Here is a 23,165-nt window from a genome sequence, read left to right as displayed (position 1 = left end):
AAGACCCTGATGTTGGGAAAGATTGAGGGCACAAGGAGAAGGGAACGACGGAGGACAAGATGGTTGGACAGTGTTCTCGAAGCTACCAGCATGAGTTTGACCAAACTGCAGGAGGCAGTGGAAGACAGGAGTGCCTGGCGTGCTCTGGTCCATGGGGTCATGAAGAGTCGGACACGACTAAATGACTAAACAACAACAACAGGATTTTGGTTAAATGGAGTATTGAAGGGAAGATTGCAGGCAGGAGGGAAAATACAGGCAAAGCTTTCTTTCCAAGACAGGGCCTCACCTGGGGTAAAGGAGTTAATGTGACAAAAAGTGTTGATGGCCCTTGTAAGAGGAATCTTGGGCTTGGACAGACAGAAAGTTCCCAGAGTAACTTGGTGAAAGGTGACAGGAAAAGAGTGTTCTGAGCAAGGTATGCTGGGAAGAAGCAGAAAGAGGCCAAAACTGAGATCCATTTTGGGAAGGTTGGCTGATGTCTGGTTAGGAGAGATGACTTGGACTCCAGTGCTGTTCTGCTATGAAGTACAAGCCCCTCTTGAAAGGACCATGCTGTAAGATCTGGACTCTCTCCATGCAGACTGAAGGTGTATATAGGTCAATAAACCATATTTCTTAAAGCAGGAGTTTCTGCTGTGTCTTCAGTTCTTCAAATTGTTCAGTTGGTAGAGCATGAGACTTTTAATCTCAGGGTTGTGGGTTTGAGCCCCATGTTAGGCAAAAGATTCCTGCATTGCAGGGGGTTGGACTAGATGCCCCTCATGATCCCTTCCAAATCTACAATTCTATGATTCTCCAAAGGAGCACAAACCCTGGGTGAGTGCTTGGAACCCTCTGAAATCTTGCTGCTGCTCGGCAGAGAGTCGGGGTGGGGGTGGCGCCCAACTTTTGTAGCAATGTATACCTCTAATCACAGAAAAGAACATCTGTGAGAAACCGCAAGAACGATTTGGCTTGCATGATCTTCTTATGGTCTTCTGTCAAGGTCCAGCTTCTATTCTTGTATTTGTACTTATCCTCCCCTCCCATTGATGTATGACTTCCTTACATATGGAGCCAATGCTCCAGATCTCCTGTTTTCTTATGGCGGATGGGGGGATGTTCTATGTTGACTTCATATTTTCTGTTTGTTATCTATACAGTTAAGAATCCAATCAATTATTTTTTTAAAAAACCACCTCTGTTTTGGACAGCAGTATAAATGTTGACCTCAATTCTGCAATTAGTGAAAACTGGTGGTGACATTTATCTAGGACAAACCAGTTCAAAAGGTAAAAATGTGTCCAGATGCAGAAGCTCAGGAATGGAACATAGGAAGTTGCCTTATAATGAATCAGACTCATTGGTCCAATATTGTCTGCTATGACCAGCAGCAGCTCTCCAAGGTTTCAGATAGGGATCTCACTCAGCCCTACCTGGAGATGCCAAGGATTGGACAGGGCGCCTTCTGTGCTCAAACCAGGAGTTATACCGGGGAGCTATGGCCCTTCCCATGTAATTTGACAATGTTCTTAACTGCAGGGAAAGATCACAACTAGAGATCCCCACTAGAAAAGGAAATGTGTCTTAGGCTGCCTGTGTATTGGTGGCTTAAAACACAGCTAGGTAGTTCCTTTTTCTCAACTGAAGCTAGTTTTGAGGGGAGGCACACCAAGATGCTGTATTTCATAAGAAACAAAGGACTAGATACAGAATAGAGCGGACATGTTGTGCTCCTGATCAAATTACAGTTGTGCTCCTGATCAAATTTGCAGATGACACCCAACTGGGAGGGGTGGCTAACACCCCAGAGGACAGGATCACACTTCAAAACGGCCTTGACAGATTAGAGAACTGGGCCAAAACAAACAAGATGAATTTTAACCGGGAGAAATGTAAAGTATTGCACTTGGGCAAAAAAAATGAGAGCACAAATACAAGATGGGTGACACCTGGCTTGAGAGCAGTACATGTGAAAAGGATCTAGGAGTCTTGGTTGACCACAAACTTGACATGAGCCAGCAGTGTGACGCGGCAGCTAAAAAAGCCAATGCAATTCTGGGCTGCATCAATAGGAGTATAGCATCTAGATCAAGGGAAGTAATCGTGCCACTGTATTCTGCTCTGGTCAGACCTCACCTGGAGTACTGTGTCCAGTTCTGGGCACCACAGTTCAAGAAGGACACTGACAAACTGGAACGTGTCCAGAGGAGGGCAACCAAAATGGTCAAAGGCCTGGAAACGATGCCTTATGAGGAACGGCTAAGGGAGCTGGGCATGTTTAGCCTGGAGAAGAGGAGGTTAAGGGGTGATAGGATAGCCATGTTCAAATATATAAAAGGATGTCACGTAGAGGAGGGAGAAAGGTTGTTTTCTGCTGCTCCAGAGAAACGGACACGGAGCAATGGATCCAAACTACAAGAAAGAAGATTCCACCTAAACATTAGGAAGAACTTCCTGACAGTAAGAGCTGTTCGACAGTGGAATTTGCTGCCAAGGAGTGTGGCGGAGTCTCCTTCTTTGGAGGTCTTTAAGCAGAGGCTTGACAACCATATGTCAGGAGTGCTCTGATGGTGTTTCCTGCTTGGCAGGGAGTTGGACTCGATGGTACTTGTGTCTTCCAACTCTATGATTCTATGATCCTTCTGGTGTGCCCCCCTTTGGTCCCCACCCTCTCACTTGTGGCTCCTAAAAGCTGTCAGAATGAGACAGTGGCCACAGTCCTAGGAATGGCTTTGACTGGCCGGCTAAACCAGGTGAGGGAAGTCAGTGGGTCAAACCATCGGTGTGTTAGGGGCTTCCCTGCATGCAAAGACAGGCTCCAGCATACTGAGAGGATCAGACCAACCGTGGGTCCAATGGTCAAGAAGGCAGCTTTTGCACGTGCTGTAGAGGGAAACAAGGGGCAGGTGGGGCTTGTCCACCTGGGAAGGTAACCCGTGTAGAAGAGTGAAAACTCAGATTCTAAACCTCCAGTGGCTTGTGGGATACATTCAGGAGAAGAAAAGGCTCAGGAGTAAACCTACACAAATCCAGAGTGGAGTCCCTAAGATGGTTGGATCGGGCCTTGTACGCCTCCTTCTGGCAACTCCTGCAGCCAAGCGGGTCCCAAACGTATTGCTCTGTTTTGCTTTGGACCACATCAGTGAAGCTGGCAGGTGGATCTTGTTGTCTGGGTGGCCTGGGACACTGCCCAAACTTGTGGGCCAGGGAGGACACTTCAATTTGATTTCACCCCTGGAGGTGCACTCCATTGTCTCTCGAGACAGACAGATGTCAGCAACAACTTTAAAGAGCAAATGTTGACCTCTGCTGTTGGCAACTCCTTCCTGTAGGGCAGGAATGATGCTGTCTTCCTCTGGCTCTGAGCAGAATGGAAAAAAGAAGTTAGCAACACATTGCTGCTGAACTCCACTCAAGGCCTTGTGTTGCTGAGCTTGCTGTTGCTCACTTTGCTTGCTATGCTGACACTCCCTGCTCGGTCACCCTGCCCAGGCCATGTTAAGAATTCCCCATGGCTGCTGCAGCAACTGTTTCAAACTATTGCATCCACATCTCTCTTGGCCTGTTTTTCAGATATCCAGGAGTGTCATGCTTTCTAGCAGGATGGGGCCGTGGACCTGGAGAATATGGGCGATGCCAGCAAAGAATCATCACTTGGAGAATCATCATGACCAGATATGGCCTGCAGGTGAGAGGGTGGATGAAATATACTTGGAGTCCTGCAGTGATTTCATGCTCTTTATTGCAGCTTGTAAAACAGTGATTGAATTGTCCCCCAAACCTCAGGCTTTCATATACATTATTTACACAATGCGTCCCGTCTGACTGGCTGATTCTGCTTCCCTCCTGGAGCCTGATTGGTCTTCTCCTGCAGGCCAATCAGTTGTTCCATTCCAGGATCCTACCTACCTATTGTTCTAGGATCCAAGCTTGGTACATAACAGTGGACTTCTCTTCAGGCCACATTCAAGTTCCCCCACCCTCCTCCAAGCCCAAGTGATGGGCAGCCCGGCACTTCCATACCCACTGCCCAGGCTTGCGCTCCAGGGAGGTCTCTTTCATGTCACTAAAGCAGTCGTTTGGCTTCACACTCGGAGGCACACTCAATTGTCTCTCAAGACAGATGGCAGCCTACAATTGCTTCCCAGACTAGTGGTGGGAGTGCACTGGATGGATAGTAAACATGTGAACACAGCCTTAATGCCACCCTGGGCTGCATAGTTATATGAGTAGCAGGACTGTAAGGATGCGCCAGAGAGAAATAATAAGGCAAATCAATCCTTTTTATTAGGCATAATAGTGATGTGTCTGCATATGGTCATCAGAGGAAGCAGAAGAAGCAGTGCACAGCAGGAAGAAGGACAACAGAAATTTCATGGGTTGGAATAGAAACAGATGGCGCCTGAGAGTTTTCCCTCACCAAAGCTGCTATGTCAGTGTCTTATCCACATGCTATTCTATCCTCCATATTTTATAGGACTAAAAGATCCCAATTTATTTTCTCAATAATTCCTCTATACATTATATCTTGAAAGGACATTCAAAGCATATTCTTCCCCTCAAAGAATTCTTGACACTGTAGTTTACCCCTCACAGAGTTACAACTCCCAGTAACCCTAAACAAACCACAATGCCCAGAATTCTTTGAGGGAAAGAATGAGCTTCAAATGTGCTTCAAAGGTACAGTGTTCATACACAGCCCCAGGAGAATTCTCTCTTTCTTTTTTTAACGGCCAACTCCAAACCTAAGGATGCACAGACACTATAAACCGAAAGCACATCCAAAGCACATGGCTTTCTGCAAAAAAAATTCTGGGAACTGTAATTACCCCCCCCCCCAAAAAAACCAACAACTGGAATTCCCAGCTCCCTTAAGAAACTAGTTCCCATGATTCTTTGAGGGAAAGCATGTGTTTTAAATGTGTGGTATGTACAGAAAATGTGGCCAAGTTCTTCTCCATAGCCATCAAAACCAGGCCAAAGCGATTAAAGGGAAGATGAATTCAGAGTTAAAACTATGCATTTTCCAACTGCTTCTGAGCATTCACCTGTTTTGTTATATTCTTACTTCATAAGGCACAATTGGTGTGCATGCATATTGTGAATATTATGTATACTGTGGAAGACTTGATAACCCTACAATGTACCTGAGGGCTAGAGGGGTTGATCCACAACATACACTAAAAGCACACTACTTCCCCCTTGAGAATCATGGAAGCTATAGTTTGTATAGCTCTGTGCAGGGGAAACCACAGTGCCCAGGAAAGTTATGTGCTTCAAATGTGTGATGAGTGCATTTTGGACATACTGTGCAAATGTGCCGTTAGCACCAAATAAACTAAACTGAAAACAAAAGGAGCTTGGAGGCCAAGCAGAGGAAAGATAAGGGATGGAAAAGGGCAAGTGCTGGAGTAAGAAGGACCTTAAACCCTGTTCCTAAGCCTGCAGACGTAAAAGAACACTTGGCAGGGCTGTATCTATAGATGGGCTGGCTGAGGGATCAAGGATTTCTAAGGGGTCAATGCTTTTGGGGAAAGGTTCTCTAAAAAGACGGGTATTAGCCTCAGAAGCTCCTAGCCAGGGAGCATGACAGACCCACAAGTGGCTGTTCCACAGGCCCTACTCGATGTTGACCTTGAGGGTAGGGTCTGCAGGAATGCCAGCCACTCCTCCAGCCTTGCCCATGGCATTGTTGCAGATGGGTAAATAGCCCCCACCAGGGAACAGCTCGCTGACACAGCAAATGCTTTCACGATAGTTGGGCTTGAAGCTCTCCACTGCATCCTTGGAGACCCCTGCCCATTCCTGCAGGGAAAGAAAATGTTGAGAATGGAATGAGGTAACCCACTCTGCTATGCCTGCCTCCATGGCTTTCCTTCTGGGCTGGGCAGTTTCTTCACTTGCTCAAGTGATGGCCCAGAAAAGAGAAAAGCACTGATCTTCTGCCTTTCTATGCCACCCACAATGTAGAGATATAGTTGTGCACAGACAGTACGCTTGCAAAACTAGACTCTGAGATTCTGCAAGCCTTAGAGCCTCCAGTTATCTGAGGCTTTGCCGAGTCAGTCCTCTGCAGGCATTTTGCCATCTCTCTATGCAGAGGTGCAAATTCTGACTTCAAATGTTGCAGAACGCAAGCTACCAAATTTCCCATCTAAATGATCACAGGCATGTTCTTCTTAAGTTTCACTCCTCCCTGGGACAGTGCATTTTAATTCCTTTAACCCCTCCCCCAATTGATTTCCCAACAGAACCTGTCCAAATAAATCCAATTTACCTTTAAATTACCCCTGATTACCTCCCCAAATCATAAATAGGTAATGTGTTCTTAAATTATTGTTTTCCCCAAATTAATATCCTAGCCAAGATCACCCACAATAAAATTGCTCCCAAAATCATTCGCCCACTCAGAAACACTTGGAGCACTGAAAAAAATATCTGGGGCAGAGGCATGCCCCTTACCCCTTTCCTAGCAATGTTATAGTCATGTGGGGCAGGGCTTCTGACCTGGGAGATTATCTCGAGAGGATAGAGAGTCTACATAGCCCAGTTTCTTACCGAGAAATTGCCTTGGTGCGCAGTAAAAAGATCTTCAAATTTATTCCTGGGGTTGGGAATCCTGGGCATCAGTACCAACCAAACTCTGTGGGGAAGTTAAATTGATTAGAGGTGGGGGTCTTCTCTTTATTGTTTTGAGAGATACTAGGTAGAGTGCCCAGAATTGCAAAGAGTTCTCCCTCTAAGGGAATGTTGCCTGGAGAGCCAAACCAACAACCATCCCCAGCAAGGTGGCACTGTTGATCTTTCCAAGAACATCAGCCTTATTTGTGGGGCTCATTCATAAAAGTCAGTCCTGGCCACTCAGTGAACTGTGTTCCGTCATAGAGCTGGATTGGTTTTCAGTCTGTGATGAGATGTGTATGGAAAAAGTGACCTCATCGTGTACTGAAAATCATTCTGGCTGAGCGGCAACAGAGCAAACTGACAAGCCCTTTTTCTCTGCTGTGAAGTCAGTGAAGTCAGTGCTCTGCAAGGACCAGTTCTTCTTTTTAAACTAGCCTTCGGTCTGCAGCAAAAGCACTCAAAATGAAATTTGTTTTTTGTGGCACATTATTTTGTAAGGCTCATTTTTGTTTGCTCTTAAAATGCTTTTGAAACCGTGCCAAGAAGTACTGTACACCCCCCTCCATCTGTTGTTTACCTGCTGTTGCTGCTGCTGATTGTCCTTGATGACAGATGACATGGTCAGTTCCCCCGCTGGGGCCTTCCACAAACTGGGGCCTTCTAGATACTTCAGACTTCAGCTCCCATCATCCTGTCATTAGCTAGGGATTATGGGAGCTGTAGTCCAAAATATATGGAGGGCATCAGGTTTGGGAAAGGCTGCTCAGTTGTTCAGGCCAATCCCGGGGCTCCCAGCAGAGGCACTAGCAGCTAATGGCCTCTGAAACGTGGGGATCTGGATGATAGCCATCCATGACCCTCAGTTGCCAACATTTGCTTGTCACAGAACATCAGTCACCTTCTGAGCCATTTTGGATAGAACAGAGATGAGAGAGCAAGCATGGGGAAACTAACCGTCTTTACTGGTGAGCTGTTCCCAGTTGCCAGCTAGGCTGTCCCCCCACGTCCCACAAAGCAAAGTCAGCCATGGGTCTAGTATGGTTGCTCAACTTACCTCTCCATGCGCATTAGGATCAAGAGAAGGAGAAGCAGGAGGAGGACAGAACCTACAGGGATGATGATTCTCTGTATCCAGATTGAGACAGGAGGGTCATCTGAGTGAGACAAGCCTGGGCGTTAGAAAGCATGCCCCAGAGAAAGAGGAATAGCCTCACATTGCCTCTCCCTACGTTCCCTAGGTCACTGGAGCTGCCTAGACGAGGGACATTGTTCCATACCATCCAACATTCCTCAGTTGAAAAGAGGGAAGTAGCTTCTGTTCTACATCAGTATCACTGCTAGCTAGGTGTATTTACTGATTGGGGGTTTTCTTCTTCCCTCAGGCTCCCCTAAATTCCACAGTTTTGTATGTATCCTTAAATAACTTTTGTACCTGACCAGGAGAAGATGCTCAATCAGTGATGCTGCTGTAGAATAGAATGTCCTTATTCTCATCCAAGGAATGTTGGAGGCTGTGTTGTTCCTGGAGGGATGGGTAGCCAGTCAAACACAGGAGGCAGCAATACAGGCCTCTGAAAACTCTGGTCCCACAGCTTTCCTGCCTAATTTCTGGCTTAAAGCCAAGTGCCGCTGGGGAAACAGAGGTGTCTCTCTGCAGTTGCTCCAGAAAGGGAGGCCATGTCCCACTGCTGCAGCTTGCAGGTGGGACTCAGCCAACAAGGAGGCATCCTAGGGATCTGTCATTTGTTGGGAGCACTTGCAGACTCTTTCAAGGTGGGACTCCATCACCTACTGCAAAGTTCAGGTTGCACAATTATTAAATCTGATTTGGGGCTCTTGCTCAACAAAACCGTTTTCGCCTTCCCCTAAAGACTGGATGTTTTTTGAGATGGCAGTGGCTTGACTTATAACTTGACTTATATTATTATTTAGGGAAGTTTTTAAATGTTTTATTATGTTTTAATACATGCTGGAAGCCCTCTAGAGTGGCCGGGGCAACCCAAGTAGAATCTACACACACACACACATATATAAAAGCTGTGAAACTTGTTTTTCTTAAAAAAAAGTTTTAAAAAGTGCATTGAATTTGTCATTAGGCTCACCATTGCCATCTAGTGTCACATTTGTATAATGCACTTAAAACATTATATTTGCAGCTGTATAGCTGAGTCCCTAGTCAGATGGGTATTATTATTATTATTATTATTATTACCTCCTTGCAAAACCAAACCAAACTCAAAAGCTCTATAAACAAGAGCATCTGGAAGCACTTTTAATCTCAAACATGGATCTTAGAAGTTGCAGGCCCCACAGTGCCCAGTAGAGGGCAGTACTGCTTACTTTTCAAAAGCCCTTCAGAATCCACTGTTTTGAATTAGAATTGAAACAGCGGTTGTTTTTATATTTGTGAAACACCCCTCGAAAAATGGCCTCCCCCTCCCTACACCTTTCTCAGCTCATCGCCCCCATGGAGAAGCAAGCAATATCAGATCTCTTTAATTCTCCCACCCATTATTTTTCAAACTGCATTTTATAAGATGAGTGGAAGGGTTGAACGATTATAAATATTTCTTTTTATGGAACAATCCTGTTTAGGGCATATATATATATATATATATATGTTAGGGCTTATATATATAAAGTTATCTGCAAGTTCAGCTGCTACAGTTTCCTGCAACATTAGGGGCTTCTCCAGACAACCTGTTTAATCAGCATTTGTCATGATTCACTTTCACAAAGCTTCCTTGGATGTTAGATTACATCTGGGCTTTATTAAGCATTTATTCCTATTTATTCGCAGGGAAGTCATATGGCAAAAATCACTCATCTTGCTTTCACCCTGACTTGCTTGCACTGTCTTTATATCTCTTAGACATTTTCCCATTAACAATTTTCTCACTTTATGATGCATTTCCCAATCACCTTCCAATCTGCAAGAAGATGCCCCCCATGTATAAAACGCCTCCTATTTTGGGGACTCCAAATTAAGAAAACACCCCTCAGCACTACCCGTGTATAAGACGAGCCCCAATTTTAAACCTAATTTTTGGTTTAAAAACCTCCATGTCTTATACACAGAAAAATACGGTATATTTTTTTTCAAAAGGAAAAAACATGGATTTGTTGTGCTAGGCACTTTAATCCATTTTAGTTGTAGAAACCTCAGTTTCCGGGTAACTAAATGATTTATAATCTACACTTCCATAAATATAGAGCAAGGTGATATACAACATACAAAGTTATAATAAATTCAGGGAGATGTCACTTAAAGCATCACTAAACACATCAATAAATGCTGGTGGGTTAAAAAGAGAAATTCTTATTACAAAGACTTATCTAAACAATCTAGTTTTCAGGGGATATCTTAAAGAAGGCAGGGATTGTTTCTGCCGAACCTCTATTGGCAGGGAGTTCCACAGGGCATGGCCTGCCACACCAAAGGCTTGGTCTCTGGCTAAGGCCAACAAGAGCGCAGGGCTTCTGGAACCACCAGGAAGATCTCAGTGGTTGAAGTAGAGTGTAAGAAATCAGTGAGCCTTTAAGGTCCTTTGGGACCAAGTTGCTAAGGGCTTTTTAAATCAGGAAAATGGCCTTGAAACTTACCCTATAGCAAATCAGCAACCAGCACAACTCACTCGGGAGGTAGCAGGGAGGTGGTGGTTTAAGATTCCTGCTAAGTGACTTTCATGCATAGAATCATAGAATTGCAGAGTCTCAAGAGACCATGAGCGTAATTTTAGTCCAGCTCCCTGAAATGCAGGAATCTTTTCCCCAACATGGGGCTCAAACCCACAGCCCTGAGATTAAGAGTCTCATGCTCTACCAGCTGAGCTATCCCTTCCAACTCTACCATTCTATGATTCTACTATGGCTTTGAACCAGGCATTGGGAAACTGGCACCCCCTCATCAAGCCCATCCATCGCATTATGAATGGACTGAGCAATGAAGCAGTAACTCAGTGTGGCATCTAAGATTTCTTGTTAAATGACTGCCAGCAGTGGCATAGCGTGGGTTGTCAGCACCCGGGGCAAGGCAAGTAATTTGCACCCCCTAACCCGTGGATTTGCGCCCCCTAACCCTAACCCCCAGATGTTGCGCCCGGTGCAGCCGGGCCCCCCCGCACCCCCCACGCTACGCCACTGACTGCCAGACTTTGAAAAGCCATTATCACTGGATCAAGTTCATCTGTTCTGCTGAATTAATTGCAGCAAATAGTTTTAAGTGGGTTTTTGAATAAATGTGCAAGTCATTGTTACTGCTATTCTGAATGATCATGTGAGTCTCAGTGGACCGAGTGGCAGTTTACTACCATAGTTAGCAGACTCTAATTTTGTTGCATTCCCAGGATCAATCTATATCATTAACCTCTATTATTATTGTTTCAGTATTATTTTTATTATTTTTTTTGTGTGTGTTTTCATTCTTGTGGGAGTCTTTTGTTTTTTCCAGCTGCACCATATGGTCCATGGTAAATCCGGCAATGGAAAATTTCTCTGGTGCCCCCCCCTTCCCTTGATGCCCTAAGCAGTGCTTATTTTGATCAATGGTTAATCCAGCCCTGGCTAGAGGGCTGGGCCCTTCAAGGATTCTCCGTTCTCTCTAAGGAGGTGAAGCCTCAAGAAGGAAGTCAGAATACAGAGGTTTAAAAGGCTTCATTCTGCTCCCAACTCTTGTTCAGTCAGAACTCCCTCTCCATGGTCTCCTAGACCTGATTCATCCTCTGTGGATTCCAGCATCATACCACAGCATCATACCAGCATCATACCACTGCCCAACAATAACAGAAAGATCGTCTGTACCTTCGCTAGTGGTGTTTCTCCCCCAGAATAAAGGACCGGCTGGGTCGCTCCAAAGGTTTGAGGTTCCACAAACAGACCTTACTTTAGACTTGACATAGAACGTGTAGAGCTTTTGGGGATCCACGCTGGCTACGCTGTACTTCATATCATTGGTCTTCACCTCCTGAAAGGGAATGCCAGAGAGGTAAATGTGCACCTGGCACAGAAAGCAGCAGCAGCAGCACACCCCCCCCCCCGCCCTTGGTGCCTCCCCCAATCAGCCTCATGCGAAACCCAGCAACTCTTCCCCCGCAAATGAGTAAAATGATCAAGGGGATGGAGCAACTCTCTGTGAGGAAAGGTTTCAACATTTGTGGCTTTTTAGTTCAGAGAAATAGTTGGCGAGAGAAGACACGATACAAGTTTATATGATTATGCTGTGCAGAGGACACATCTTTTCTTCCTCTCATATAATATTAGAACTTGGGGCTGTCTGGTGAAGCTGAACGTTGGAAGGTCCAGGACAGACAAAATAAAAGCACCTCTTCACAGAGAGGAGAGTTACAACTATGCAACTCACCATCACAAGGGGCGGCCCAGAACATTTTGCTGCCTGAGGTGAAACAGGAAAGTGCCGCCCTGAGTGCACCCTGGCTGAAGCCTTGCTGACCAGTGATCTCATGAGAGCCCTGTGAAATCTCATGAGAACTCTGCAAGATTCCATGGGCCACCCTGAAATTTCGCTGGAAGCAGCTATGGGTTTCCATATACTGCTGAGGAAAGGTGAAGAGCTGAACTTTAGACAGGAAAAATGAGAAACGGAGAGAAGCCTAAAGGGAGAGATTAATCTCTTCCTATGAGAGTTGGGCTCTGAAGAAAAGAGAAGATTTAGTTTGGGCAAGGAGCACAACTGGGAAACACTTACCAAATGAGGAATTGTATTGTTACACACACCACCCCAGTCTCCAAGTGGTGTGAGATCCCAGGGGCACCAGGGGCACTTACCAGAGGCTGTGTTTCCTTTTAGACAAAGACACACAGTGGAGACTGTGACATCTTTATAGTATATGGTTTATTTACTTGTATATACAGCCTGAGCCTAGATGGAGGGAGTGCAGAGCATTCACATCCCAAGCGGGTCCTGTTCCTTCCATTGCTGCAGCCTCTGATTCATGTCTGACCATTTTCTCTGCCCACTACACACAGCTGAAAGAGGGGCCCCACCCTTCCTTGCTTGGCATAGTCTCCACCCTCCTAATGGCTTTCTTGAGGGGCTAATGACTCTGCCATTATTGGTTTTGTTCCTCCAATGAACCACACTCAGCTAACTATGCCTAAGCCAAATCCAGCAGAGTTTGGCACAGCTTAATCAAACCTTCAATTAATCAATTCCAACTTTTACTAAAACCAGGAATTATAGGGAGGATCTAGCACCCAGGAGTTGAAGGGATCCTTGCCACACACCCCACCCCCAATCCCCCGCATAACAATATTTTATAATGGGGGGGGGGGCTGTGGTTTCCACATCAGAAGGTGCACTTAGCCCTCCCAACTGAGATAACACCAGTACCTGCCATTTTTTGTCCTTGCTGCTTTTATACGTGATATAATGCTCCAAGCAGTGTTTTTTGGGGCTGGCTGAACCCCAAGACAGTAGCAGCTGGTTGTTGCTCTTCTCCTCAAAGCAGAAGTCAATGGGTGGACTGGGTTTCACTAGGAGAGAGAAAGGAAATCTGTGTATATGCGAGATGGAGAATATGCAACAGTGTATATGCAACAGCCACTCTACCTCCCTTGGCTCAAATCAGGATGTAAATCAGTGGGTGATGCCACCCCCTGGGGGGCACTGGAACAATCCAGGGGTGAGGCAGTAGCCTTGGGTGCAATTAGGGGGAATTGAATAAAAATAAGGGGGCTGTGGAAGCATAAAGAAGAGAACATTTTGAAAAACCATTCGTACATGATTCATCTGTTGTATCGTGACCCTCACTGCTAGGTTGGGCACCATTGTGGGATGGAGACAATGCCTTTCAATATTATCTTTGTTATCTTAATTTTCAGTGTGCAATGTGAATGTTACTATGGTTGGTTTTAATAAATGATTTTAGAATTCCAAGCTTCAAGGTGTCTTATTTATAACAACATCTTTCTTTACTATATCTTAGGATGTAGGTAGAAATATAGATGCATAAAAGAATGCAATTTTGTCACTACATCTTTCTGTTTCTTCACTTAAAGAAGGTAGGATTTCCACACACACACACCCTGAAAAGTCAGTGGTAGGTCAAATAAGTTTGGGAACCTCTGATCTAAATCTGCAGCCTAGTCACAGAGCAGTTCCACATGCTCATGAGAAACAGCACGATCTGGAAGATCAGAAGATCCCATTACTTATACTTTCTTTGGATTCTCAGCTCAAAGAACATTTTATGTGATAAAGGATCCCAGTCTATTTCTGAATTGGATTTGAAATTATTTTATATATGAAAGGTACAAAATTGTTGACATTGTCTTTGGATGTGAAATTGCCCTCCTCTATGCAGGAGACATGGATGGGACGCAGGTGGCACTGTGGTCTAAACCACAGAGCCTAGGGCTTGCTGATCAGAAGGTCGGTGGTTCGAATCCCTGTGGCAGGGCGAACTCCCGTTGCTTGCTCCCTGCTCCTGCAAACCTAGCAGTTTGAAAGCACATCAAAGTGCAAGTAGATAAATAGGTACCACTCCGGCAGGAAGGTAAATGGCGTTTCCGTGCGCTGCTCTGGTTCGCCAGAAGCGGCTCAGTCATGCTGGCCACGTGACCCAGAAGCTGTACGCCGGCTCCCTTGGCCAGTAAAGCGAGATGAGCACCACAACTAGAGTCACCCACAACTAGACCTAATGGTCAGGGGTCCCTTTACCTTTATGTAGGAGACACCAGCTTACAAATTAAAGGCAATTAATGGGCACGTCAACATTAAGTTCTCAACTGCACTGAACAGGAATTGATAAAAAGGGAGAACCTGCAAAAAGGAAGCTTTTAATTAAAGGCACAATTGCCTTAAAGCCTTAACAGCAATTTAAGTGCACTTTATTGGGCCCATTTAGGCATGGCGTTTGGGCATCTATTTTGTAACAAACCAGAATCTCTGGCAATGAGAAGGGACAGCCTGCTCGCATTTAGTCTCCAGCCCTCCCTTTGTGACTTAGGTCTGATCTGAAGTGGGAGTAAACAACATAATACATCTCTAGAACGAAGGTCAGAAAGGAAAGTGTGGGTGGAGGATGAGGACTCTTCATCAGGGCTGAGCTCCGAAAATGCAGATAAGATCATGCAGATAAGAGCTCTGAGTCCCAGCAGAACAGGATGAAAAATTTGGGCCTCTTTTCTCCTGTGTTGCAGGCAGAGCATGGAAAGTTCATTGAAAAATAATAATCAATTCAAGTGTATCGTGTCCAAAGAGGAACTAATTCCTGTTCATGTTTGTTTCTTTACAAAAATAAGCAGTTCACAGTTTGAGGTCATCCAAATAACTCCCAGAGAGAGAGAGAGAGAGAGAGAGAGAGAGAGAGAGAGAATATTACAATGTGCTGTGCTGAAGTATGAAATACACTTAAGAAGACTGTTACAAGTGTGGACCTGAACCTCACAAGACTAACATAAAAACAAACACCTACAGTGAAATGCTTAAATTTATTTGCCCAACAATTACATTTCTTCAAGTAAAAGAATCCCAAAGAGCTTAAATAGTTTTTAAAAAACAAAACATGTAAGGGGATGAACTTAGAAACTGTTCAAAGTTCTACCTGCAAATGAATTTAGTCACATTCCATTCACCCAGCAATTAAAGGGGGCTCCTTTACGTAGTTCAGGGATCTTTAGATAATTCAGTAAACTTCACTGAACTGAATTAGTCTGTTCTGACACACCAGCTATAGGAGGGGGCAGCAACCTTTTTCAGCCATGGGCTGGTACACCATCCCTCAGACCATGTGGTGGGTCAGACTATATTTTTTTTTGGGGGGGGGTGAACGAATTCCTATGGCCCACAAATAACCCAGAGATGCATTTTAAATAAAAGGACACATTCTACTCATGTAACAACACACTGATTCTCGGACCGTCCGTGGACTGGATTGAGAAGGCAACTGGGCCGCATCCGGCCCATGGGCCTTAGGTTGCCTACCCCTGGGCTATAGGGCTCCCACTTATAAATACACCCACAAGTTGGTTTGGCTCAGCAGCAAATCTATACCTTGGTTCTGCAACTGCATTTCTTTTTGGAAAACCTTCGTACCGTCACTTGTGTTGACATAAATGTGAAAGTATTTAAACGTTTTAATCTCACGGAAGCGGCATCCAGTGTTAATATCACCACTCTGGAGGTAAATCTCACACTGCTTTTCTTTGTCAGACTCATACCTAAACAAAATGAGGCTTGGGGTTAGTCATTTTCAACAACATCAGAGAACTGCAGTTCAGAACCTGAATACCTTGAGGACAGCCCTGTGTTGTTTGTCTTCTAGCCCAGGTGGAACATGCTTCTGAATACTAATACTAATACTAATATTTTTTATACCACACCCATCTGGCTGGTTTTCCTCAGCCACTCTGGGTGGCTTACAGCACATAAAAAATTGTAAAACATTAGACATTTAAAATTTCCTGATACAGGGCTGCCTTCAGATGTCTTCTAAAAGTCATAGATAGGCTTTTTTTTTCAGATAAAGTAGCTCAGATTCAAAAAAAGGTAGACTCCACTGTGGGTGCAGGGCCAGGGTGAGAGAGTGCTAGACTCCTGTCTAGTCAAATTGCATGGGATCAATTCCAATCTGTTACCTCTGAGGATGTGGACAGGCTGCTTGAAGGTGACCCAGAAACTACAACTAATTCAGAATGTGGCAGCTAGACTGGTGACTGGGAGCGGCCGCAGAGACCATATAACACCGGTCTTGAAAGACCTACACTGGCTCCCAGTATGTTTCGAAGCAGAATCAAAGTGTTGGTGCTGACCTTTAAAGTCCTAAACAGCCTCAGCCCAGTATACTGAAGGAGCGTCTCCACCTCCATCGTTACCTCTGAGGGCCTCCTGGTGGTTCCCTCACTGCAAGAAGTGAGGTTACAGGGAACCAGGCAGAGGGCCTTCTTGGTAGTGGTGCCTGCCCTGTGGAACACCCTCTGGTCAGATGTCAAGTAAATGTTACAAAATGGATGTTCAAATGCCAAGAGAGGGATGAGGGCAGGTGTTGGTCGGGCAGAGCTAGGCTAAGGGCCTAACCTGGGTGTATCTGTCTATGCTAGGGCAGAAGGCTAGGAGGCCAACAGGAGCTAGAGCTAGAGGCAGTAACTGGCAGAGCCCACTGTTCTGGTTCTGTCTCTGCCCTCCTTCCTGCTGTGTTGCATAGAAGCTGACACTGAGACTAAAGAGGAGGCAGCTGACAGGCAGGGCCACCCCTTGGGGTGGTTGTGTGTAATAACCGACCCTCCAAGTGTCCCTATTTTCCAGAGACAGTGTCGGATTTACAGAAGCTGCCCCTGTTTCTTCTTTGGTCCTGGAATAGCCCACTTTTCCTTAGGAAATCCCTATTTTCACTGGAGAAATGTTGGAGGGTACGGAGTTACACAACTGCCAAGCCAAAGAGATAGGGAAATATACAACCTTTAGAAGACATGTGAAGACAGCCCTAGATAGGGAAGTTGTTTTATGTTTAGTTATGTTTTTATAGGTGTTGAAAACCACCCAGAGTTGCTGGGGAAACCCAGTCATATGGAGGAGCTATAAATAATAATAATGATGATGGTGGTGGTGGTGGAATGGTATGTAATAAGGCAGGCAGATAGGGGCTGGCTATAGGTAGACTGAGGTTGGAGGGCCAGTGCCCAATTCACCCTAATGAACCAGCAGCCGTTATTCTCTCTCCCAGGTGAGGAATCCTTGCTCTGAGGAAAGGTTTCAACATTTGGGACTTTTTGGTTTAGAGAAAAGAGCAAAACTTGGATGGCTTTGAAAGAGGACTGGACAAATTAATTGAGGAGACAGCTATTGATGGCTACTAGCCATGAGGACTATGTTCTACTGCATCATGGTTGGAGGCAGTGATGCTTCAGAATACCAGTTTCTGGAAGCCACAGAAGGAGAGAGTGTTGCTCTTGTGCTAAGATCCTGCTTTTTGGTTTCCCACAGGCATTTGCTTGGCCACTATGAGAACAGGATGCTGGACTAGACGGGCCCCTGACCTGGTCCAGCAGGGGTCTTCTTATGCTATTCTGTTAATTTGGTCCCCAGTGTAGTCTGGCTCAGGGTTGGAAGAAGCTCCCCAAGAAAGAGGAAGGCTGGGAGAGGTTGGTGGTGCATTGGCTGAAGCTTGGACAAAAGCCGTTCCTGTAGAGCAGAGAAGCAAGGCGCAAGGAAAGCACATACCAGTAGTAGAGGGAATAGTTTCCTGCAGGCTTCTGTTTGCTGCCCCAGTCACAGTCCATGTATTCATAATCGAAGACGCTGCACTCCAGGTCTGCAAGAGAGGACCTTCCATGAGTGAGTCTTGATGTGGGTGGGGAAGTTTGTTTCAGCCTGAGGGCCACATTCCATTCAGGGCAACACCCTGGGGGCCAAATCCCCAATGGTGGGTGGGGCCACAGGCAGGGCCATAGCTGGGTGTGTGTGAGATGGACCCCTGCCAGGGGCACAGGCGATGGGGGTATGTGTGCAAAAATGACTAAAAATAAGTCCATAAATATAAATATCAATTATTGCCTCATAAGAAATTGTTTTAAATAGAAGGTGAATTGAATGGGTGGAAGGGTTGGAGGAGAGGCAGAAAGAAGAGCTAATTTGTCCGTGGCTGGGGGGGGGGCGCAGTCTGGATGGTTCTGCCAGGGGCGGAACCACAGGCCACAGGCAAAAGTAGGTGGAGCAATGAATGTCAGATTTCAGTTTTATATACTGCAATATGCTGGTTTCTACACACACCCACACACCCCACCACTACCACCCCTCCCTCTTTTCCCCCATCTAGGGAAGGAAGAGGCATTTTCAGAGATCAAGGAAACATTCCAGCCAAGCAAAAACATTCAAAAAGCAAAGCCAGTGAGCAATGTGGCCTCATGGAAGCTGGGACTTGGGGGGGGGGGGATATCCATGAGGCCCAGAGAGCTGCATTTCGCCCCCCATCCCAGCCCTGCTCTGAAGGAAGCCATGCTGTGTTCACTGCCCACCAAACCTTCCTGAAACAAAACCTGTCCACAGCTCTCCAGCAAAGTTACTTCTACACATACAACATCAGGCACAGACCATGCCACATAGTTCAGTTGAAATGGGGCTGGATCATTTGTTTGCCCATTTATTTATAAACATAAATATATAACTAAAATTAATAAATAAGAATAATCCCCAAGCTAGGGTGGGGGGTGGCTAGCCAGGATTTTTGCCTCGGGTGTAGCCTCCAGAGAGCCACCATTGAGGCTTCTAGCCTGTGTGTTTATGTGCACACAAATGCATGGGGGGTGGGTGAAAAAAAGCCTAGTCTCGCCCCTGCCCTAAAGCGATTTACCTGAAAATGTTAGGTTAAAAAAAGGCAATAAGCCACACTTGCAAAACAGTGCGCTTTTGATAAACAGCAGAGCACAGATGAAATCAGCAGTTATGAAAATCAAATGTGCATAAGATTGCGTGTCCAGGTAGGCTTCCCTATGCAAAAAATGGATTTTGGCAAGCATCAAAAACAATCCAAGAGAGATGTGTGCCATGTATTAGTAGGCAGGGATTCCAGAGTGCAGCTGCTGCTACACCAAAAAATCAATTTCTTGCAAGTGCAGAACAAACTTTATGTGACACTTTCGATAGTGCCAGTTCCGCAAATCAAACCAGTGAAGAAGGCACATCTGGGGCTGGGTGATCCTTCAAGTAAATGGTTAAATTGCCCAGTGCTCAGGAATGGCTAATATTCAGCACCATCACCCCAACAGTTCTTGTGAACACTTTACTTTTGCTACCCAATCTGAGCTGGTTGTATTTCATCAGTTAGTCCTGTCGGAAAGTACACCAGGACATTTTTGGTTGGGAGAGGGAAGGAGATATTTACTTCTTAACTGGTGACTGTGGATGAACAGATTAGAAGTTGGTATCAGCATTGGATTTTAAATTGTTTTTATGGTACAAGCAATCGTTTTTACCGTTTCTAAACATGCAATTGCTTTACACCTATTTTTTTATTAAGTTGTTAAAATTTGTTAAATAGCTTCAAGATACATCACAGTCAGTGATTCATAAATGATTCATAAATGAAACAAATACTGTAATAGGTGACTTTCAACTAAGTTTTACTGAGAGTGAACCCACTGAAATTAATGAACATGACTAAGTTAGGTCCATTAATCTCAGTGGGGCCATTCTGAGTAAAACTTAGTTGAAGGCCACTCTCAACAATACTAGTGCTAATTACTGTTCCAATGGACATCCATTATTTATTGTATTTTTATATATTAACCTTTTATGTATGTTGCAAAAAGTGCTACATAATATTCATTCCTCACTTGCAAGGAAATGATCTCAGGCATGGCAGCAACTACTGGCAGGAACTTGCTGCTTATTTATATCAGGCAGGCTGTTGTACTGTTTCTGATGCCTGCTGGGGGGGGGGGATATATATGTAGGCAGCCCTAACCCAGACGTGTACATTTGTCTCAAAACAACAACAACAACCAGTGCTTTTTTCTGGGGGTACGCAGGGGTACTCATACCCCTAAAATTTTTTATGAATCTTTGTACTTTTGTCCATTGATTGCATTTATTTTCCCCGATTTGAACTATAAAATGGTGATTCTTTTTTAGTCAAAATGAGAGTACCCCGTAAACTATTATTATTATTATAATTATTACAAAAGAAGCACTGACAACAACGACACCCTGTTGATTTTATGTCCAACTCAGCCAGGCCAAAAAGAAAGTGAATGTTAAGTGGAAATCATTCCCTGTTCTTGCCTGACATTCCAGCCCCACCTACTGGCAATCTTTAGGAAATATTTCCCTGTGGTTTTACCATTATAAGTGCAACAGCTGTTTATGGACACAAAAGAAAGAAAGTTTTGGATTCACAGCCATTAGAACTGACAAGACCTGAATGTAGCTTTTTGCAGCTCAGGGGACGTTCCCCAACATTGCAGAAAGTATTGAAGAACAGACAGAATGTGGGTTAGAGGCTGCTGCTTTCATCCTCTTAGAATCATAGAATCTCAGAGTCGCAAGGCACCCAATGGGTCATTTCATCCCACCCCCTGCAATGCAGAAATCACAGCTGAAGAATCCCTGACAGCAGGGGTAGCGAGCTCCCAGCCCATAGGGAGTGGGTTACCTTGCTGTGGAGAACTCTCTGTGGCTTGCTCAGTTCGGCCCAAGAAAAGGAGGACCAGCACAAGGAACATCCTTTGTTCCCTCGAGGCCTCCATCACCCTCCTAGCAGCCTCCGCTTTGACAGAGACAAGTGCTCAGCACAACAGGATGTGGTGATTTCAAAGCTGATCTGCAACTGTGGGCTGTGCGATTCTCAATTTATACTTATGATGCCTTCCTGTGGAAACTCCCTGAACTTTGCAGAAAGTTTCTTAAAGGCTTCTGAGAAGCTGAACTGGTAGAGCCTGGGCTAGATTAGATTAATTTCAACCTCAGGGCCCCATGTGAATCATGACCAAGATGGCTAAAGGGTCTGGAAACCAGGTCTTACGAGAAGCTGGGTTTGTTTAGCCTGAAAAAGAGGAGACTGAGAGGAGATATGGTAGCCATCTTCCAATATCTCAAGGGCTGTCACATGGAAGATGGAGCATCCTTGTTTTCTCCTGGTCCAGGACTAGGACCTGATTCAAGTTACAAGAAAAGAGATTCCAACTGAAATATACTCACAGTCGAGTGTGAATTCCATGCTCTTTATTCAGCTTGTAGTAGCAGTGAATGAAACTTTCCCTGAAAAGTCTAGCTAAAGGTAAAGGTAAAGGTACCCCTGCCCGTACGGGCCAGTCTTGACAGACTCTGGGGTTGTGCGCCCATCTCACTTTAAGAGGCCAGGGGCCAGCGCTGTCCGGAGACACTTCCGGGTCACGTGGCCAGCGTGACATCGCTGCTCTGGCGAGCCAGAGCTGCACACGGAAACGCCGTTTACCTTCCCGCTGGTAAGCGGTCCCTATTTATCTACTTGCACCCGGAGGTGCTTTCGAACTGCTAGGTTGGCAGGCGCTGGGACCGAGCAGCGGGAGCGCACCCCGCCGCAGGGATTCGAACTGCCGACCTTTCGATCGGCAAGTCCTAGGCGCTGAGGCTTTATCCCACAGCGCCACCTGCATCCGAAAAGTCTAGCTACATATACATTATTTACACAATGGGCCCCGCATGATTGGCTAATTCCTGGCTGTTCCTAAAGGCCAATCAGGTCATTGATTCACTTCCACCTGGAGCTGGATTGGGTGGCTCCTGCGGACTAATCAGACTGCTGCATTCTGGATCCTAGGATTCAGCTCAGTACATAACACCAACTAAACATCAGGAAGAACTTTCTGACACCAAGAGCTGTTCAACTGTGCAACGGACTCCCTGCGGAGAGGTTTTGGACTCTTCTTTCTTGGAGGGTCTTAAACAAAGGCTGGATGGTCATGTGCCATTGCAAGGGATTGGACTAGATGGCCTTGGGGGGTCCCTTCCAACTCTACAGTTCTATGATTCTGTCATGATCCAGTGGATGCCTTCAGAGCATTTTCAGTGCTGGTTCCTGAAGACACTGCCTGCTCCTCATAGTCCTAGACCCACAGAGTGCTCTTATGTCCCAAGCAGGGTATTCCTCTCCCCCAACTAGCCACCCATCAAATCAAAACATCATTGGACCCTATAAAATATAGGTTTGCAGAAATGGGGTGTGTGTGGTCTTTAGATCCAGAGATGCTTATTACGCTTTCCAAACACTGGCTAAATTACAAGAGCTGAAACTCAGGTGGCTGCACACATGCCCCAGGATGCTGCAGGGGCACATTGGACTAGGGATAGCTCTTTAAGGAGCAGCCAGAATGCCTCTCCACTCAGCTACTTTTCTCCAAGTGACATCTGTCCAGGCTGGCAGCCACTTCGTTCTTAGGGGTCCTTGTATCTTGGCAAGCCACAGCACAGAAAGCATTGCAAATAAATCTGAAAGTGGATCTCCAGGAAGTGAGCAGCACCTTGAATAGACTGCTTATTTCCTGTTTCCTATATTTTTCTTCCTTGGACACCTGGGAATCTTCATATGACATATACTACAGGAAAAAGGGATGTCACTGCACAAATTTCTGACTGCATTAGGAAAATTAAACCTTGTTCTGATGTTCTGAAGAGAATCAGGGTCAGAGAGGCGAGTAAAGGAAAATGACCCTACCAATATCAAATATATGTATTATTCGACTTTAATATCCTGCAAGAATGTAAAATGTGCCTTGGACTTCAAGAAACGTACTTCTGAATGCGCTGTTTGCTAAGAATGTATTTTTTTTGTTGTATCTTTCTCATTGACTTCAAGAACGTTTCTAAATGTATCTTTGATCTAAATGCTGTATCTCTTTCCTGAATGTATATAAATGTATCTTTTATCTAAATGTAATTCCCCCCCATTCTCATCCCCACTCTCATTGACTAGACTAGAGAATGTTCGCCTAGAGAATGCATCTTAATGTAACAATGTAACAACCACTTATTTCAAATGTATTTGATTATTTGATTCAAATGTACTTTAGTGTATACTTTTATGTACCCTCTTGGAGAAGTGTTTTCTTTGTACTAGAAAATG

General features: G+C 45.2%; 1 protein-coding gene across 1 annotated transcript; it reads right to left on the bottom strand.

Annotated features, from left to right (window-relative positions):
• Positions 1 to 3,710: 3,710 nt before the first annotated feature.
• IL2RG (interleukin 2 receptor subunit gamma) lies at positions 3,711 to 20,893 on the bottom strand. Its single transcript, XM_083723052.1, has 8 exons — positions 20,718 to 20,893; positions 17,789 to 17,879; positions 15,623 to 15,789; positions 12,959 to 13,101; positions 11,410 to 11,572; positions 7,664 to 7,763; positions 6,544 to 6,628; positions 3,711 to 5,790 (listed from the first exon to the last, which is right to left on the bottom strand). Exons 1-8 carry the CDS (start codon positions 20,809 to 20,811, stop codon positions 5,605 to 5,607), a joined length of 1,029 nt encoding a protein of 342 aa, XP_083579178.1. The 5' UTR covers positions 20,812 to 20,893; the 3' UTR covers positions 3,711 to 5,604.
• Positions 20,894 to 23,165: the final 2,272 nt, after the last annotated feature.

This window comes from Podarcis gaigeae (genome assembly GCF_964106915.1).
Source record: "Podarcis gaigeae genome assembly, chromosome: Z".
Lineage (NCBI taxonomy): Eukaryota > Metazoa > Chordata > Lepidosauria > Squamata > Lacertidae > Podarcis > Podarcis gaigeae.
Note: the sequence above shows the minus strand (reverse complement) of the source record. Positions and strands in the feature narration are given on the sequence as shown.

What these genes read in the sequence shown, in the direction of transcription:
- IL2RG (XM_083723052.1), bottom strand. Translation starts at nt 20,811, where the DNA reads ATGGAGGCCTCGAGGGAACAAAGGATGTTCCTTGTGCTGGTCCTCCTT. An exon ending in GAGAAACACCACTAGCGAAG is followed by an intron (nt 7,764 to 11,409) that starts GTACAGACGATC and finishes TGTCTCACTCAG; the next exon opens with ATGACCCTCCTGTCTCAATC. An exon ending in CGCACCAAGGCAATTTCTCG is followed by an intron (nt 5,791 to 6,543) that starts GTAAGAAACTGG and finishes CTTTCCCTGCAG; the next exon opens with GAATGGGCAGGGGTCTCCAA.